Here is a 20317-nt window from a genome sequence, read left to right as displayed (position 1 = left end):
TTTATAAAATTGGAGACGGCAAAATTATCAGAAATGCTACATATAACTCAAAGAATATATTTTATGCAAAAGGAAAAAAAGCCTACCCTTAAATCAGAATCCAATTTAAATACATACTACATTCTGGATAGTCTATCCACAAACACAATTTTAAAAGGGAAAATTTCACTCACAGTTTTTCAGAGGCACGAGGAAATGAGAGGGCTTTTGTGAGGGCCAGAGATTCACACCAGAGAGAAACTAAATTAGTGTTTCTATTTAAGCAGACAACCAAATCAAACAAAAGCAACTGATAACCAAAGTGTAACATCTACAGATCCAGAGGATGGTCCAGCTGTACCTGCATCAGGATGTCCAACAGCTCCTTTCGTTGCCCACCCCAGTCCTATGGCTGGCCACGAGTAACCCTGATATTCTACAGCACAGGCATTTGCAAGGCACATACAGTAAAATGCAATAATATAAATGGATGAGAAAATATTTGTCCTTTTTTTTAGTACATTCAGAACTACTTTCTGGATTAAAAGGAAAGTAAATCAGCATAAACTTGCACTTCACGTGATGGTGAAAAAACCAGGCTGTTTCAGGATTAACTATGAGTAGGAACCAAACACAGCAGTATCTTCCAGATATCCAGAAGGGATACAGCTATTTTTCCTCTTGAAAAACTGAATGTGTTTTGAACCTTCAGAAAAAAACCTGCTGCAGAGTGCAGCAGGGCATTGGGTTTGTTTTAGATCTTCCATTGCTTCATTACTCCCACCCAGCTGTGCAGCACCTCAAATGTAAAGGCTCAGATACATCATTTTACAAAAAACTCTTCATGAAGCCCAGTGTTCCTGGGCTGAATTCACAGAGGTTTATCAGACAGATCACACCAAGAAGAAGTTTACAGAGCTCTGAAGTTCCAAACACGATCATTTTTATAATCACTGCTAGTTTTTCTCTCTCTTTCTGGAGACCAGCATCAGGCAAACGTGATTTCTCCTTTTACAACTATTAGTGTTATTGCAGCTAAGGACTCAAACAACATTCCAGGTAAATGAAGTTGACCATTGGACAGAGAGAAAGTCAGCTCAGAGCTCAAATTACCTCACCAAAACAGGTCAGGAGTGAATTTAGACCAAGAAATGCTATCCCTTTTCATTAGAAAAATATTTTTTTAAATCTAAGGCAATGAACAAGACAATCATAGATAAGGGTATCTGTTCAGAGGATAAATAGAAGGGGGCTTTAAACACTAACTGGCAAAATCTGGAATTTAGTAGTAGCAGAATACAAGACAGCAGTAATGTGTGTTTTCAATAAGACTATTCTTACTGAAATTTAAGAAACGAAGCAAACAAATTTTGTGAAGATATATACAGAAGAGGAAATTGGATTTCAGACTTTTATTAAAATCTGTTAATTAAGATTTTTGACTTGAAATCTCTCTTTCAACAAGAGTCTTTAGATTGTGTTGGCTATTCAAATGCACCAGTTAATAATCTGAGGGTACCTAGGCTACTTCTAGTGCTAAAGAGCTGTAAGAACTTGGAGCCACTGCTGCTCTCAAAACTTCTGCCAAGGCCCTCAGTGTGTCTTAAGTAGTTGTTTTACAAAGTTTCATAATTCTCACAGGCACATATCAGTGTAAGTGTATATTCTTATACAATGCTAGACGTGCTGAATTATTACTCTTCACACGGGCTATGTTCTTCAGATGATAGTATTTCTATTTGGCAATACCTTTGAGTTAAATCTGTGCTTTTATACCATGAAGAAGTTTCACAGATGCCAAGCACAGTTGCATTCACTGGGTTAACATCTATGACATTCAAACTGTCCTTAACAGTCGTAAGAGCACCATAGGAAGGGCAGATTCATTTTCCTTACAATGGGGTTACTGCGCTGGAAGAGCCTGTGCTTATCAACTGCAGCTGTTACAGAACTCACTGCTCAACTCGGCTTCCACTTAATATTAATGAGAGATGTGGCTTAACTGCTGATGAGTGTTCAGAAAATTAAGAGGCAGAAGCAATGACAGAGTGAAGTCTTCCCGTGGTTTGACAAACAAGATGACAACAAACAGCCTGTGACAAATGGATACGTGAATTCTGAGCCATTAACATTCCACACAAGGCCCTGAAGTGCCAGGACACATCAATTCAATGATCTCTAAGGCACTTAAACTCTTTTGCCCGAGAGCTGCTAAATGAATTCAGGTACATTTTAGGAAAAAAAGAAAAAAGAAGTTGAGCAGACTTAAGTTTCTCAATTCCTTCCTTGTGACAGTGAGTCATTTCCACGCAATATCTGAGACTACTGGGTGTACACACATTACATCAGTTCCTCCATAGTTCTGGTCACAGAACATCTCACCTCCTGTCAGTAAGATGAGGACGTACAAGATCAATGAAAAACACACAGGAAACATGGCAAAGCTGGATTTTGAGACCAACTACTTCACTGTTACATCTTATTGAAAATCTCTTGTGTGCAGAGGAAATGCTATCCCAGTTCCAGAGCTGTCCCACAGATCTCCGTGATGTGTGCTCGTATTGCTGTCGAATAAAGCCCAGGGTAGCTGAGGGTGCTGTACAGGCAAAGGAGGAGGAGGAGAGGGAAGAACAAGCCATACAAGGGTTGGTTATTGATTCATTTCTGTCATAATGGAAGCACAGGGAGTTTGCACAGATTCCTTGAAGTAGAGTGTACCCTGAAAGCCAGGAGCTGCATGTGCTAGTCCTTACAATCCGTAAGATAAAGATGAAAGCCACATCACTGTGACAGAGGTAGGCCTATAATGAAGCTTTAGAATGAAGACTTCTTCTGTGCCAAATTTTTCGAGGTATCAAGAGTTATCAATTTGTCATTATGGAGCAAAAGCTTGTTTTCCTAGAATATTGTGCACATTTTAAAGGATGGAAAATAGCTGTATAGGCAGTAACTAAGTTACCATTAAGAACTCTACTGTATTGGGCTGCCATATGCTGTGGGTAGAATATTCAGACTCTGCGGTATCAGGATGCTACAGAAAATTCAGTAATATGATGCCATGTTATCCTTTTCCTTCTCAAAGCCTTATCTGTACATTCAGTCTCCTCTGTGCATTCATCTCACTCTCCCAGGAAAGAAAGCTTCAGGAAGTCTGACTGGAAAGGCAGCACATAAGTAGTCCAGGCTCTTTAGGCTACATAATTAATCTGAATAGCTTAATAACTTGGGTTATTCCAAGCACTGTGGCAGCAAGTTCTTGCTTTAAACAGTTGTTTCCAGGCTTAGTAGCTGAAGCATTCTGAGGCAAACCAGGGTAGTGTCACTGAAGTTTGAGGGGACTCAAATGTTGCCAGTTTTCAGTGAAATGGGGATTAGCATTTCAGTGAGGTTTCCATCTGGTAGCTCGCGTTGGTTCTATCCCATGGATCTGTGGAATGATCAGGGTTCAGGTTTCAAAGTACTTGTAAATGGCTGTAACATACAGCATGACATTCTGCCAGTCTGGACGCTCCGTTCGCACCATTTCATTGATGTCCTGTCACGGAAAACAGATTGGTCAGAATCAGGGATGATAACCTTGAGAGCAAAGTGGTTGTGTTTTCACACATTCCTGGGGATGGGAAATCTGTCAAGTTTCCACCCTGTAAAGCACTGATGAAGAAAGCTCTGTTTTGCTCCATATATCTTTGCATTACTTACAAAATGTAATTAATAGCCTATCTGTAGATGGATATTTTGTTGGCTTAAGATCAAAATGTGTCACACTGTGCATGCTTGAGCTTTCCCCCACTTAGTACAGTTGGTGTAATAGTCAGACTTGAATGTTTACATACCCCTACACCAGCCTTGCAGATCAACACAACGTACTAACTGTTAGCCTGGAATCAAGGCCCAGATATTAAATAAAGCTAAAATTCAAAATTCCTATCAAGATAAGCATCAATAAGTAATTGAATCCATTTTAGAGTAAGACTACTGCACTTTAGATTACTTTATATGCATTTTTAAATAAAGAGACAAGGAAGAGGGAAGTTTGCTCCTCATTTGAGTATTTGCAAGAGGCAAGCTGACAGGGCAATTAATCTCTGTGTCATAGTGACAGTGCCCCAGACTGACAGTGAATAAGCAGGGCAAGCAAAGCCTGATCTACCCTCTTCAGCACATGTAGAAAGGAAAAGAGATAGATGTGGTTTCTAATAATTTTTTTTTTACTGTAAGGGTCTATTTACAAGCTTTGGGTGAGGGAAGCTCCAGAATTCAAAAAAAGAGAAAGCTGTAATTTTTTTTGAATTTTCACATCAAAGTAGCTGAACACTTTCTTCCCCTTGCATGACACTACTATTTACATGCAGGAGTTTTCCCACCCTTCTTCTCCCTCCACCCAAGTAATATGGACGAGGAAAAAAATCCACAAACACATGTATCATAGATAGTGTGTATGTAGGTATGTAAATAGATATAAATTCTTAAGCTGGATCCAATTTGCACTTAGAAGATTTAATTCCATTCAATTTGCCTTTTTAGAGTCTCTGTGATTAAGTACACTGCAAAAAGGAAGGACAGACAGCAACCATTTAGACTGAGGCTGAATTATGTGAGAATTACTGCAGTTATTTTCCACGATCTCATTCTTACATCAGCACTTGGTAAGAAACTTCCACATTTCAAATCACTGCCAAAGTCCAAGTACGAAAGCCCCAGAGCTGCACTGCCATTGTCAGCAAACACAATGCTGGGGGGGGTAAAGGCACTGATAAGGATCAAGGAAAGTGTTATTTTTAAAAAGCTCTGTTGTATTATTAGTTGCAAACTACAGCAGCTTTGTTAGGATTTAGGCTGCAAAGGAATCATTTAAGTATCATTTGTGATACTGGCAATGTCAGCTGAGTTTTTGTGACTGTTCACAAGGGGTTTGGGATACTGCTGATTCCACACCTTCAGAAATCTTCCTTTTCTATTAAATACTGCGCTATTGAAAACTATTTGTTTTACTCTAAAATTTGTATAAGACAGCTCATTATAAGTAACAGTTGAAAAAACCTTGCAATTGTTTGCAAGGATGACAAATTAAAAAGTCTTAGCTTAGGAGGCAAATCTTGACTCTCATACTGCAGTGAGCGAAAGAAAAAATTACATTGCTTGATTGGTAGCTCCAGAGTTCCAAAAATCCCAAATAATTTGAAAGCAGGACAAAGGCACGACAGAATTAATGGATTCTTGAAAGCTGTATCACATAACTACTTCTCAAATTATTTTCAAACAAATCCACTGCCCTTATTAATATTTCTTAGTTTATCTGCTCTGGCTATTGCTGCTGCCTTTGCTGCACCTGCTGGTCCACAGGTCTGTATCTCAGTCATTATTTAATGCAAAAACAACATGTCAGCTCAAGATATTGATGACAGTGGGTTTATTTACCAAAGTCACTGAGATAGGGATTATCTTTTGCGCTGTTCAGTCGAGTACGATACAGGGGCAATAACCTCTACTGAGCTCATCTGTTGCTATTTTTAAGTATGAAGCACCCAAACAGAGTAAGTTTGCTTTTTATAAATGGATCATAATTAATTCAATATGCATTTAAATCTTACCAGAGTAGATTTGATGCCAACACTTTCAGCTGCCTGAAAAGCCAAAGTGAAATTTCTTCTCTGCACAAGATATAATAACATGTTAGAAAACGAGGAAACACTATTTCAAACATAACAAAGTGGTGTTAAGAATGTTCATAGTAATGCTGTTACTTTTAGTTCAAATGGAGTCTGTAATTTGATTACAGTAATTTAAAAAGAGTCAAGGGAATGAACATGTTCTAATATTATCAAAAAAATTATGGAAAAATTTTTATTTTTTTTCCTTTGTAGAAGATAACGTTGAAAAATCGTTGTCAGTGAAGAACAACTGAATTATAAAATAGTAGAGTAGACTGTTCATTCTTTAAAAAGAATAGCAACTCAGTAGTTTGAGGTGTTTCAGTTTGGAAATCCTAGTAACACTGGGTTTTTTTGTTCAGTCCCAGGAATGGGATTTTTAACGTCTTACCTTGTCCTGGCTGTTCAGTTCCTGATAGGGAATATGGGCTGGGAGGTAAGTGTGGAGCACTGCACAGAAAGCCAAGCCATCATTCCAGCTGCTGCTGAAGTTTGTTATGTCAATATTCTTGAAGGAAAAAAAAAATATAAGCAGTATTAAAATCATGATCTAACAAGATATGAGATTCTACCAATCCATCAATACTTTTTTTTTGAATACCCTTTAGAAGAAACTGGCACAGAATGTAAACAGTCCAATACTGAAATTCTGCAGTAAGAAAGTAAAAGGCACTACTACAGAGAACAACAAAAAATGTATTGATAACAAAGTCAGTTATTTTATATATTAATGTCAGCTAACATTAGGCTCTCTTTCAAAAAAAAAAAAAGTGAAAAATGTGTGTGTTAAAAGGTGTAAAATGTTGTGCTAGAGAGAGTAAGAGAAGAAACTTGGTGCAACTGTACACCCCAAGATAGAAAAACAAATGAGTTAAATACATACACCCCAAACCCCTGATCAGACAATGTGCTCATATCTCTGTTAATGCTCATTTTCCTTTTCTGCATTCATACCCAGACAAAACTGCAAAACTGCTAACTGATGAGGACAAGTATTTTCTAAACAAACCATTTCTCTACAGAGACTCATGTGAACAAGATCACAAACAAAAGTTAACTTTCATCTGGAAATAAAGACGTTCCAACAGATTTACCACTGACAGTAACAGGGAATCTGTGATTGAAACTGCTGTCTTGCACTCTTGATCTTGGAGTTCCCGTAGGAAACTCAGTGGCACTGGTAAATGCATCTCCTGAGACTCTATAAATTATTACAGAGTCAGCCCAGTCCAAAAGAGTTATGAACAAGATGCCTCACTGACCTTTTAAATTACTGTATATTTGGCTGTTGGCAGTCAAACAACGCTAGAGAGGCTAAGTGGAGAGCAGTCAGTTTAAACTTTAATTAGGAACAACCAGTAACAACAACTCATGTATCTTTCAGGCCTTTATGGAGAAATATAAATATGCTTTAATATCTAACTCCCTTAACTGGGCTCCAGCAGAGGCTGACCAGCTCCACGACTTAGTTTTCAAAGTTTTAACATAGCAGGAAATAAAACCTCCAGTCCCAGAACTGCGATGGCACAATCACACAAGCCAACCTTTCACCTGACAGCAACTGAAGTCATCACTCATCTTTGACAAGACACTAAAACCTGTCATTCCTAACGCAGAAAAATGCCCCCAGAATCCGTGTTCCTGCACCATCACAGGGTGAGAACAAAAGCACTTGTATTTCTTGTCAAACCAATGATCAGGACTTCAAACGGACAACAACCACAGTTCCCCCAACAGAGTTTAAAAAACCCAAAAAAACAAAAAACCAGAAGAATGTGAGGGAAATCTCAGTTTCCTGCTCAGCTTTAGCACTTCTCATATAGAGTCCCCCCAGTGCAGGTCCAGGCTGGGTGATGTCAGTGTACGTGCTGGGGCTCACAGTGCCCAGTGCAGTGGTCGGAGCCTCTCCGGTCATGCCGCTCCCTCCCTGCCGACGGAAACGGCATTGTTGGAGACCCCCAGGCTGTGGGAACATGCTCTTCACAAAGCTTCCTCCAGCCACAGGGGTGGGAAAATTTAAAAGCAAAAGAGAAAAGAAAAAAAAAAAAAAGCTCTCTCTCCTTTCTTCTTCTTCTTCGAGAGACAGGAAATTGGATTTAAAGTAATGCTTGGTTAAAACTTTCTAATGATACCTAAATTAGGGAAACATATGGAACATACAGGACCAGGGTTTAAGGGAAAAAAAAAAGGAAAAATATCAGATTGCTAAAGCCAATAAATTCCTATTTGTGTCTGTTCACAAAAGTTACTTTTTGAAAAGTTTCTTCCCCCTACGCTGTAACCAGTAAGGCCTCGGCTCACATTTGTGTCAGTAATATAGATAAAGGTGAGGAGAGAGGCTTTTTCTTGTCACAGTCACGTGTGCCAAGCTGGCTAGAAAACCAAGTGTGAATGATCTTATTTGCTCTGCTACAGAATCCATTGAGGGAAAAAACCCCTCGATCCTGGTTTTCACCCTTTGGCTGAAATATTCTCTCTCTGTCTGTGGAATGGCCAAACGATCTGGGAAGGGGAGGAGAAGGATCTACACTGGCACAGTCAAGCTCAACACAGATCTGCTTGGACACTCTTGCACGCATCCAAACTACTGAAAAAAAAAATATTCATTAAAGCTCCTGAAGAATATTGGCAAAGTTTTAAGTCTCAGTACTACAAGGATAGATATGATATTCCTTAATAAAGTAAGGACGAAGGCTGAAGCGTTGCTAAATTTGACTAACAGTTTTAAACACACTGGTTTCCAATCCAGTGACTTAATACTGAATATGGGTTCAACAAGTACCTGTTGAATTGGTATTGTTGCAGAAGAGACTCTCTTTACCACTGACCAGGAGTCCCTTAAAGTCAGTCCCCAGACACTGTACAAATAAAATCAAGTTTAATAATACCTTGCCTCACAGAGTTTGTAATGTTTTTTTTTTTTTTCCTCTCCCGGATTGGTCCACACACTTCAGAGGAAGCCCAGCAATATTTATTTGAAAACTGAAGAGTTTTGAACCTAAACATCATCCCTGAAGCACAGCTGAGATCTTGATACTGAAAGAGGATGGGAGGGTACAGAGCCTTCAAAAGGAGAACAGCAGCTCGTATCAAAAGAGTCTGGGTGCCCTAGAAAACAGACCTATAGAACAACAGGGGCTCAAAACAAAAGCCTTCACTTTTGTTGGCAGGAACACTCACCTCCAAAATCTAGAGGCATTTTTCACAGTTTTGTAAGTATATTCCTTCACATCAACAGGGGAGAAAGAAAAAGTTGTGCTGAAAATGGAAACTGAAACTACAACAAGAGAAAGTCATCTTTCCTGAAATATTACAGTTGTATAAACTAAAAATTTCACTTTACATGACAGTAATTATCCATAGAATGTTGAATTTTGAATATAAACATTGGGAAAAAAGGGCCATTAAAGAAGTGCATCTACAAGTTGCTTGGTTCTCAGAAAAAAACCCCTCAGGATACCCTATTTTTCTAAATCATCCTGTAGGGTCCAGCTTTTATTATTAAGACAACAAGCAGAAAACAAACTCATCATCCAAGAATTTTAATGTATCCAGAGAAGCTGAATTAAATACAACGGAAGGAAACAATTAAAAGGGACTGGTTTCTGTTTCCAATTGCTCTGAGTATTATGAATTATTATTACCTCTCAGACTAAAAGAAGTATAATACTGGTCAGACAGTAAAAAAAACAAATCTAGAAACGGGACAGATCGTCATTTAAACTGAAAATTTAATTTTGCTTTGAGGGCTTTGAGCACATAACTGGCACATTTAAATACAGCAAATTTTATTTCCTAAATGCTTTTAACTGCTTGTGGTTTTTTGAAAAATCTCGGTCAGTATAATGAAATCAATCTTGCATTAAGCTCCTATTTCTCGAAAAATTGATGGTAAACAGAACATCAGCCTAAAATCTCTGACATAATTTCTTCTTTGTTACTGCTTTTATTAAGTAATTGGCCCTATTAAGGGAATTCTGCTGGAATCTAATCCAGAATTATTCTTCAGGCCATTTCAGACCACAAAGTATTAAAGCAACTGAAGGACATTCTTTCAGATAAATTGTCAAATGAGGAATAAGTTTTTCTAGAGACAAGTGAACTAGAACATTTATCCACTCTTGTCTATTAATGTTTAATGCTTAGAATGGGAGTGAAGTCACCTCTAGTATTTGGGATAGATGCCTTTTAAAAAGGCAATTCTATCAAAACTAATGCAACAGGCAACTGTCCTAGAAAGATCTGTGCAAGACATTTTCCAACCAGCAACAAAGAACAGAGTTCTTTGTAAGACCTTTCTAGAGACAGAGCACAAGAATATAAGGGGGAAACAGCAGAGCATCCTGGTAGATCCACAACCAAGAAACATTTCAAGCCTCTATTTAACTGGAAACTGCAGAGTAAGAGCAGTCACCACAAAATGAGGATCCCCTTGCACCCACAGAAACAAAGAATAAGAAGGCTGTTCCTGAAACAAGGCTGAAATGCAATAGGAACAAACGATCAATCAGCTTAGGCTGAAATACAAGAGTGGTTAAACAGTAAATGAGCTGGATTTCAACATGAATCAGAAGTGCATCCTTGCACTAAAGGAGGCCAACTGTGCCCTGGGTTCCAGCACAGCCAGGATAGGATTCTCACACCCTACCGGGCCCTTGCCAGTCTGAACCTGGAGAACTGCAGACAGCTCTGGTCCCTCCAGCTCAAAACACTACAAAGGTCCAGCAAGACAATTAGTCAGAGAACCTGACAGCTGAAGACAGGTTGAAGGAATTTAGTTAATTCAGCCTAAAGAAGACTCTGGAAAGATGCAATCTGAGTGCCCCATAACTAAGAGGCAGGTTTAGAGAAGATGGGCTGCTCTCTCCACAAGGACAAGATGCAACAGGAACAATTCTGGCAGAATACAGGCAAAAGGTATCCATTATGAAACATTCTGCTTAAAAGGGCTCTGCATAACATCAATCTAAGATCTCTCCAAGCCTATGACTTCTCTAGAACTCACAATTTTAAAGTGGTTTTTAACCAGTGTACTGCTAATTTTAAAATTGTCTCCTATTGCTTTTTGCAATAATCCTAAATTAACAGAGGATCTTCCCCAGTCAGTGAAAATACTTTGTTTTAAAAAAGCAAGAAACAGATATATAGTTTATTAGAAACCAGTAATTTCTTATTTTTTTTTAATCTCCTCAGAAAACACCACAGCAAAAACACCCCACGAACATCAAAAAAACCAACTATAAAAAACTTGTTTTTTAACTTACAGTTACAAACTAAGAACAAAGTTATTTTACCACCTCTTCAGCACATATCCACAGCTGTCTTCAATCTCCCTGAACTATGGACATTAGAACTCGAGCAGAGGAGCATCCTCAGCTATTTCTCCATCCCTTGATCTGCATGAAGAGGAAAGGTTCCCACATCCTAACTTGGTCTGGCTCTCAAAAAGAGTTAGGGCATGAAGAAAATAAAAACATGTGTCTGTGTCTCTGTGGTATTAGTTAATGAAATAAAGAGGGCTGAGAAAGCAAAAGCATTAATATGATTCTGTGCTATAATATATTAAACCCTTAAACAAGGTTTGAAGTTCAAGTGTACAGACCTTGGCAGGCTTCTTCCCATGGCAGAAAATTACCACTACAAAGCTTTTAAAAGTTTTTAAGGACACGTAAACACAAAAGAATAACCATTTTAAAAAAGACAAAGGTAAACTACAAAATAACTGCTATCCATGCTCCATTGAATCAGGATTCCCTGATTCCCAAATCATGGAATAAAGCTGTTGGCTATCAGTACTTCTGGCAGCTGGTGAGAACACGAAAGTATTTCTGGAATAGATTTAGTAGCAGTCCCAACTACTGCCCCTTCACTCTCAGCTCCTGAGAAGGCAGTAAAAGGCACATACAGACCACCAAACCCATCAACATTGACCATTAATGTTTCTTTCCATACCAAAGGCACGTTATTTTTCAGTTTGAGCACGAAAAGAAACCATAAAAGCAGGAGTCATTCTCACAAAAATCCAATAATAGCTTCAGACATTAATGTCTGAAGCACTTAAGAGCTACAGACAGCTTCATAATTTATTCTAAATTTTGTCATAATTAAGTCTAACGAGTTGACATTTCTCTTGTATCAGAATCCAATCCAAACAGAGAAAGGAAGCATGTCCTTCCTTAACTCAGCAATTTTTGGCTAAAGCATCAGAGCTTAAACCAAGGAGTGAAGTGTTTTGGCAGCCTGACTACTTTGATGAATCAACCAGACAGCACAGGGAAAGCACACCCTGGAGTCAGTATCTGAGCACAGGTTTACATAAGCACAGCCTTGTCCTTTTTGTGTGTTTTTAAAAAATTAATGTAATGCTTTGAGTAGAATCTGACCCAGCCTGGTGATAAAGACGTGTAGATACAAACAGGTTTAAAAATAAAGCAACCTGAAGCATCTTTTACCTTTAGTTTTGTTATTCTACACTTATTGCTCAAGCACTAATGAAAGCATTGCTCGATTTCAAGGTGCATTGAGCACAGACTTTAATTTTTTGTAGGATATGTAGGTTTGATTTGTATAGGAGGCAAAAATCAGGGGGTCTTTCCAGCAGAAAGTAGCACTGCATGAAATAGAGAACAGGTACTACAAGGCCACACCAAGTGTATCTGTACTTAGGAACTGTGGAAAGCCTAAAGAAAGTTTAAAAAAAAATCAGTCTATTCTTGTTGCTGTCTTGTGACAATTTCTTTTTTTGGTGTCAGACTTCTGGAAGTGAATTATCTCTCAGAACGCTGACAAAAATGGAAAACAAATTGAAATACTGCTGGAGATAAGAATGGGTAGGGATGTGTGTATCCTGTTTTTTGGTCCTCTTTCAACATGAAACATGCATGCTCACATCCTTTTGGGGACTTTTATTAGCTGTGTACTCAAAATGAAAGTAGCTGTGCTCCAGCCAGGGTAAATGCTCCAGAACAGCTGGCTGGGATTACTTTCTGCTTTGAAGATATCTGGAATTTATGACAGTTTTATGACACTGCACATATTTTAGAGGAGCCATGAGGATTCTCTTCTCTGGAAAATGCAGCCCTTGGCCCCGTGCTCTGAAGCTGTGCTGGGTCCCGAGCAAAGCTAACACACCATGAAATGTCAAGTATTTTGTGCCTGTTCAGCTGAAATCTAAAGGTGATTTGCCCCTCTTTTATCTAAATGCTTATCCTAAGAGAGCAGCTCTCCTCTTTCATGGCTCAGAGGTCTGTTCAGCCTGGAATAAAGTGAAGCTCAGTAACTCAGTGAGTGCAACACTGTCTAGACTGAACAAGCTCTAGATGGGGGTTAATCCAGAACTCGCCAGCTGTCTGTTCTGCTCTGACCTTCTGCACATCACCAGCCTCCAAACCCAAGCTTCAAGGAGAAATTCTGCTTTATTTCACTGTTTATTCCACTGTAACAAACTGAAATTAGAGCTTCATCTCACTATCATCTTTGACTTATTTAGCATTCACAAAGTGTCAATCTTCTCAAGCAGAGATACCTAAGACTTTTAACCAAAAGCTTGAAAGCAATTTCCTAGAGGGGACAGGAGAGCAGGAGTTATTCTTCTTGTATTTTACTCGAGCAGTCAAAAGCCATACCAGTTGTACCAGGCAATTATGTAGTGCTGCATTCTCCACAAGTACCCCGTGGATAAAGAAAACCTTTTCCCTTTGAAACAGGACAGACTTTGGTGTGTTTTTTCACTTGTTTTTTGGCTTCTTTAGTATTTTCAACACATGGAATAAAAAGCAGCTCAAGAACTACAGCTGCTTATGAAGGCAGTACCACTCAATCATAGGCTGTTGTCATTAATTAGTATAAGCCAATTACACTGTACCTGGTGTTTAACATTCTAAGCCACTCACCTATAACTCTGTACACTTTCAGTAAAGTTTTAAAAATTAAGATTTGTGTCTGGCTATCTTTGTGATTACCATTTATTAGCCCATGTGTAAACCATAAATCAGCTATTTTCCGTTATCCAGTGCAAAATATAAACCCAGGAATGAAAGGTAAAACAATGCCAGGAGCAAACATAGCTTTGTCAGAAACGGGGCTTTAACTCAATGTGCATGGTTCCAGCTTCTCTGTAAACACCAACTGCTGAAATCATTTTCTATAAATATCTTACATGCATTTATGCATAAAAACCTACAGCTGTGAGACATCACCTCCAGGTGAGAGGGAGAAAACAAGACCAAAAAAGTGATTACTGTTGACAACTGATGAAGAAGTAAACACATCTCTCCATGCTGGCAAAGACATACTTAATAATACTGTCTTACAGGGCTGAGTTTTACTTAAACATTGGTAGTTTAATATGAATATGACAAAACTAACGAAAGAATTATTCTGAAACAAAAGATTTTGTTGCTCTTTTCCTTGCTCCCAAATCACAGAAACTCTTCCAGGTCATTTTAGAACTTCTAACAGACTCAAAGTGCAAGTACCTTTCCTTTAACCTGTAATACTTGTAGCTAAATGAACAATATTGGTAATAAGCATCGATTTAAACTGGTAACAGGATAGAACTGTGGCATTGTGTAAGACACAGGAGGAGCTGGATGTAAGATGGTGTCCTGTCAGTATTTGGCCGACAGGAAAGGAAGAAGAGAGCTGAGTACCTTAAGTAGGAATGAATGAGGAAGGGAGATGTTCATTATTCTGATGCTTGTTTACTGCTTGTCAGTTTTGAATCCACATAGCTGTAAATAAAAGGAGCCTTATCTGGTAATGATAACATTGTTGAGATGCCTGAAAGCTGGAGAAGCAATGTTCACAGTGTTGGATATGTTTAAAACATCAGAACACCACTAACATGATGTTCAACCAGAACTGAATTTCAGGGGATACTGAAAATAATCAAATTCTGTACAACAAAAGAAATGAAAAATGAGTGTGCATAAACTAAAATACATTCTCTCCAAGAAGTGACTTAACATAACCTCCTGATACTATCTTACAGTTTCAAGGAAGGCATCCACTGGCTCTGCAGATGCTCTATGCTGTGCTTTCTCAGTACCACACTGCAGGTTTTGAAGCAAGTACAAGTCCCAAAACCTACATAAAACCTTTCTAGAACTCCAGGAATTACAAGCAGCAATCTATAGGACCAGAAGCATGCTCCTGCATATGAACACAACTGTGGAATGAAAAGTTTGGAATAATATCTATCACTCTTCCTAAGCAGATTAACGAAGCTGTCAAATTCATCTTTCATTTCAAGACAATAGGGGAAAATATTTTTGCACTTAGTTAGAGGATTTATAAAGAAATATAACATCCTGCCTTTTTACAAAATGTGGGGAAGGAGAAAGGCTCTTTCCACAAAGCTGCTTATCCTCAGGAATAGCCCAGTTTAGTACTAGACGTGCCACAGGAAGAAGGGGAGGGCTTTATATCCCAGCCTGTCCATTGTACTGAACACGACTTTTCCTATGGATGGGTGACCATCCTGTTATGCAGCTCTCAACTTCCTCCTGCATTGTGAGGCTCAAGTCATGGAAAGAGTAAAGTTCTTAAACTCAGGATTGTGTTGGGAACCCAGACACTTTCAATACAAGTTAACCAAACAAATACATCATGGTCAGACTATTAACATCCTGGTTTAGTTTGCTGAAGCCACTATTCTTCTGAAAAAAATAATGTAATCAGGAGAACTCTGGACAGCTATCTCGCTGGTTCTTTTGGCTTCTGATAACGTTTGACTAAGTGAAAAAAAAAAGTCTGCAACTGCAGCAGAAAGCCAAGTTCAAAATGCAAGACAATGCACCTTCACAAAACAAACTGTCCCTAAATAGAGGCTAAATGGGAGCACATTCAGAGATCAAAAAAAAAAACCAAACCCTATGCTAATTACCTATCAAGAAATGGTACTCCAGCTCCTTTTGGGAAACATTAATTTAAACCTTAAGTTGCTCAAGTTTCAGTGCAGTTTCAGAAGTGCAACCTGTGAAAGGCTGACCTCAAGTGCCCCAATGAGAGGACAGCTGCCCCCTTCAGAAAAACCAGTTACTGCGTGGAGCAAAGGGACTGAGGAGTCATTAGTGTGGGTTAGGGCAGGACTGGGAGCGTGTGTTCCAAGAGGAGAGTACAGGACATGCCAGGGCCACTGCAATCTGTGCAGCCGAGTGTGGAGCAGCAAGCTGTGTGCCACGGGCAGGCTCCAATGAGCTGCAGCTCCAGGTACGTCACGTTAACCCACTCTGCAGTTACCTGGTACCCCTCTGTTTTCTTCTGGCACCACTTCAGCAGGGCGTTCCTCTTGGATCCTCCATATTCTCTTGCTAGGGCAGACAAGGGATCTTTCCTCTCTTCCCTAGGAATGAGGCAGAAGTGCAACTTTAAGAGCTTACAGTGTAAGCAACAGAAATACGTATTTGTAAAGGCTGAAACAGAAGGACAAATCACTGTCACAGTGGAAGTAGGAGGATACAGCACTACTGACTGAAAAACAGAACACACAGAAATACCTGCAAAAGAGACCTCAGAGTTAGAGTGATTCTTTCATTAGCAAATCATCCTTCTCTTTCCTTTAAGCTTTTTTTTAACCAGGTCTTTCAACCTCAACAATTATTTCTTTCTAAGAGTTCAGAAAATTAAACTCACAACATTGTAAGTTCCAGCCTGAACCATTAAGGTAACTCAAGTGACTTTATTTTGTATTTAGAAAGAGAATGAACTGATGCTATCTCCTTTGCATCTCACGGCTGATTACAAATGTCACCTTGAAACAAGAAGTTTGCATGTGAGCAGCACAGTGTTATTAACAGAACATTTGCCTGAAATCTGGAGTTCTCAAAAAAGAAGGGGGAGATCTATGTAGGCTGATCTGCCATTTGATGTATTAGCACAATAAAAGCTATCAATTAAATTCACTTCCAGTATGTCAAGCTATCTTAAGTAATTTGTTTTTTTAAGAAAAGACTGGGGAACAAAATAACAATCATAACTAAGCTGGCCATGTTTTCATGAGTTTTACATTGCAAACATCTGTTTACCAGGGTTTAGAAATGAGTTTTTAAGATTAAAAAATATATATTATAGGGGTGAATACTTCTCCAGTGGCCTAGTTACAAGATTCAGTACTTCTTTAGATACTCTAATGAACAGTCTTTTACTGAGCAGATGTTACACCACTTATGGGCTTCAGTTACTGAATGTAAAGTGTGCCAGCAGTTTTTATTTTTAATAATATCCATTTGGAAAATTAAAATAAGATAGTTATCAGCAAACCCAAACTGCAAAGACTTCCCCATCTGACATTTTTAAAGAATTCTATGCAGATGTAAACAAGATTGTCACAACAACCACAGAGATGATACCCTTAGTTACTCTTTCTGCATATTTCCAAAAAGACAGGCATTGTATACATTCACTCTCATATCTTCAACTCTTCATTCTTTACAACCCATCTGGTGACTGGAAAAAGGAGTGGAATGTGGAAATACAGAATATCACCAGTGCACTCTGCTGCAGATTTACAGGTAGTAATTCTCCAGGTCCTGCTAAGGGAAAAGAAAGCATCCAGAGAATGTGGATTCCTTCCTGCATGTGTGCTTCAAACAGATCACCAGAGACTGTTCCATGTATCAGCATCTGTTGCTCAAAGCATAAAAGAAGACAACATGTCCCAACAGACAAGGAAATGTTCTCAGGCACTAATCTTAAGTACATGTATTGCAATTTGCTTGGCCAGTCTTCACTGACATACAGATGGCAAGATCTCGAAGTTGCTTAGGTAACAGCTGAAGGATCTGTGAAAATACATGCAGAGCAGAACAATAAACAGGAAACAGTAACTCCTACCTTTGATGCAGAAAGGCACTATGAGCCTTTGAACCTACATACTCATCTCAGAGATTTAACAGAACGAGGAAGTCACTAAATGTGTACTTTAAATATGAAATAAATACATTATCTGAATAGGTCACTGTTTCTAAACTCTGAATGCAACACATAGCCAGAACGATGCTTCACAAAAGTCTGCACTTCAGTTCTTAAATCAGTACAGATTTCAATAACTGGTGTATTTTCTCCACTGCTGATTGAAACAAATAACAATGGGATTTCATATTCCATCTATAATGAGGATTATGCAACACTATGAAAATTTAAGGACAGAGATTTGGGACAACACAAGAACTCAAATGAAAAGCTCCCTCTCTCTTTACGCTAAACATTCTGTTTAGCCATGAGGGAGCTGCACAGCCTGTTCTCAAATTCCAGTAAGAGCACATGGTTTATATCGGGTTCTTACAGTTATGAAAACACTGCTGAAGAAAATAAATTAGCATTAAGTTGTATGGAGACAATGAGAAATGGCTTGACATATAAATCTTCCATGTTAGTATTTTAGCTCAACTATAATCCAAATCAAAGAGCCAACAAAGTTTTAACCAGAACAGGGAAGAGTAAACTGCAAGTATTTGTTTTAGTGAAGTACAGCAATAACTGTGCATTTTACAGCAACTTCTAGGAAAAGGTAGTGGAAAACAGAGAAAATTGGTCACATAAATGAAGTCCAGCAGTGACATTCTGAGGGTGGCTTTAAAGACCACGCTCATCACCACACCCCCACTGCTGCAGAGAAGTCTTCTGTAGTCCTGAGCATTGCAGACAGTGGTTGGACTGCACAGTAATGATTTCATAACTGTAACTGTACAATTGCATACTGAAATGTCACAGATTTACCACAATCTGCAGGTTGCCATCAATGCAACTCGATACACTACCAGTTCAAAGTCCAGACACAGATGTATTAGCCTTGTTTTTTTAAGTTATTTCTGGAGGTATTCAGGTTAAATTTAGGTGCTAGCACACACAACATTAATTGCTGTTAGTAAAGAACCCACAGATCCAAACTCAATTAAATTTCTGCACAGTGAAAGGAAGGCGGCACTGAGACCTGGCTCAGCTGATTTCAGGGAAATCCCTTTCAGCAGCACCCGCAGCTGTAAATAGCTTCAGAATTTCATACTCTAGTTAGTAGATATTGCAAGTGTCTCTGAACATTAAGGGTTTCACATTTCTGCTGTACAAAAGCTTTGTCAGGAAGCTCTGTGAGAGAGGGTCTGGAGAAAGTTATTTAGCCTTTGTCTGCCAGACTCCCAATCTCTGAAGCAGGGCTAAGGACTTACCTCACTCGGATACCACGGGGATTAAACACTTTGAAGTTCTCTGACTGATAGCACAACAGATATGAAAAGTTTTAAATTTATCACAGACTTAGCTTTTTGTCTTACTAACCAAAGGAGGTTGTCTGGCCATTTGTTATTCAGACTTGCACTATGATTCCATCTGTGGGACAAATAACCCAGGCCCATTTACTCATGGCTATTTAGAAGAGTTGCCAGTGTCTGGGATGAAGACCAGCATGCTGCTGCTTTTTGTCTTCAGCTGGGATTACAGAAGGTTTATCACATGGTCTCCCTGGGCCCAAGCCACTCTGATGATCTGCTCTACATGCTGTAAGCTCACTTCTTGAGTTTGTCTTCATGGTATTTTGAACTGCTATTATTATTCAGTGACACGACTTATCTTGGTCTTCTAGTGGAGCATAAAGTTTTGGTATTCACTCATACATTCTAAAAAGCCTAACTTTTAGTCTAACTGTTAAAACAAATATTGAGCTGCAGTAAAATCTTTCTGAAGCTCTTGGAGATTAGTGAAGATCGTTACTATGTGTGGAGCAGCAAGGTCTGCAGTCTCAGCACCAACACTGAACACTGGATGCACACAGACAGATTTGGAATTAATCCCAGTAAGGGATTTTTACCTTATTCGACTTCTGGTTGTGGGGGTGACTGATGCTGTAGGAGAAGATGAGAGGGACAGCTGTGGTGAGGTGGTACCCATTGCCATGAGAGATGCTGGAGATGCTCCATCGGGTGCACTGATATCTCGCTTGATTTCTTCACTACTTCTTCGAGAGACTAAGGGGAGAAAGGCCCATATATTTACCTCTTTCTATTTATCACATTTATCATTTGCACACAAACTTTCAAACTTATTCTTGCTCTCAAACAAGCATTAGTTCAGAATCCAAGCACAAAAACCTATATGCAGTACCAGGTTTCAGCATCCTTCTTGATACTTTGTACTTCAGAAATACCAAGGATTTAGGCTGCCCTTTCAACATTTATGATCAGGCCTGTATCTTGAAGCCAAGAAAATTTGATGAATGTATCTTAATGGAGTATCATCACTTCTATTTGAAGGATTTAATGAATGAGAAGGAATTTTAACACCAAAACACTTCTTTTTCTCTAGTCCATGTAGTTACACTGTGAAGCTTCAAGTAGTTTAGAAAAATGAAAAAGCAGTTTAGAGACGGCAGCTGGTTTATTTCCCTTTAATTTTAATGAAAAATTGCCATGCATGTGATTTCTGGACATTATTAAATATCATCAAGTATATCAAGCATTGACCTGAGTCCATTCAGCCACATTCCACAGAGTTTGCTTCATTTTATCAAAGGAAACGATTTTTCTTTCAAATGAAAGCACAAGCATTGTACTCTGTAAAACCAAATCTGGAATGGTGACATGTTCTCTACATGGAAAAGTTTCCAGTTAAAAGTACAAGGTTTGCCTTTGTACCTAACTAATCACCGTTGTTTATGTTTGTGCAAATCAAAGATGCAACTCTCCACATAAATC

The 20317-nt window shown here is 38.8% G+C and overlaps 1 protein-coding gene across 2 annotated transcripts in view; it reads right to left on the bottom strand.

Moving 5' to 3' along the window:
- Positions 1 to 1140: 1140 nt before the first annotated feature.
- Positions 1141 to 20317, bottom strand: part of SPECC1L (sperm antigen with calponin homology and coiled-coil domains 1 like) — a 59912-nt gene continuing 40735 nt past the window's right edge. For both annotated transcript variants that reach the window (XM_027892076.1, XM_027892077.1), the window contains exons 12-16: positions 19435 to 19591; positions 15873 to 15975; positions 6022 to 6138; positions 5571 to 5630; positions 1141 to 3514 (exon numbers count right to left, since the gene is read on the bottom strand). In XM_027892076.1, coding sequence (XP_027747877.1) covers positions 3425 to 3514; positions 5571 to 5630; positions 6022 to 6138; positions 15873 to 15975; positions 19435 to 19591 — 527 coding nt within the window. In that variant the 3' untranslated portion in view covers positions 1141 to 3424. The remainder of the gene's footprint in view (positions 3515 to 5570; positions 5631 to 6021; positions 6139 to 15872; positions 15976 to 19434; positions 19592 to 20317) is intronic.

The sequence above is a fragment of the Empidonax traillii genome, unplaced genomic scaffold (assembly GCF_003031625.1).
Source record: "Empidonax traillii isolate 1590-97213 ecotype Southwest subspecies unplaced genomic scaffold, ASM303162v1 scaffold338:size1951571, whole genome shotgun sequence".
NCBI classification, from domain to species: Eukaryota; Metazoa; Chordata; class Aves; order Passeriformes; family Tyrannidae; genus Empidonax; species Empidonax traillii.
Note: the sequence above shows the minus strand (reverse complement) of the source record. Positions and strands in the feature narration are given on the sequence as shown.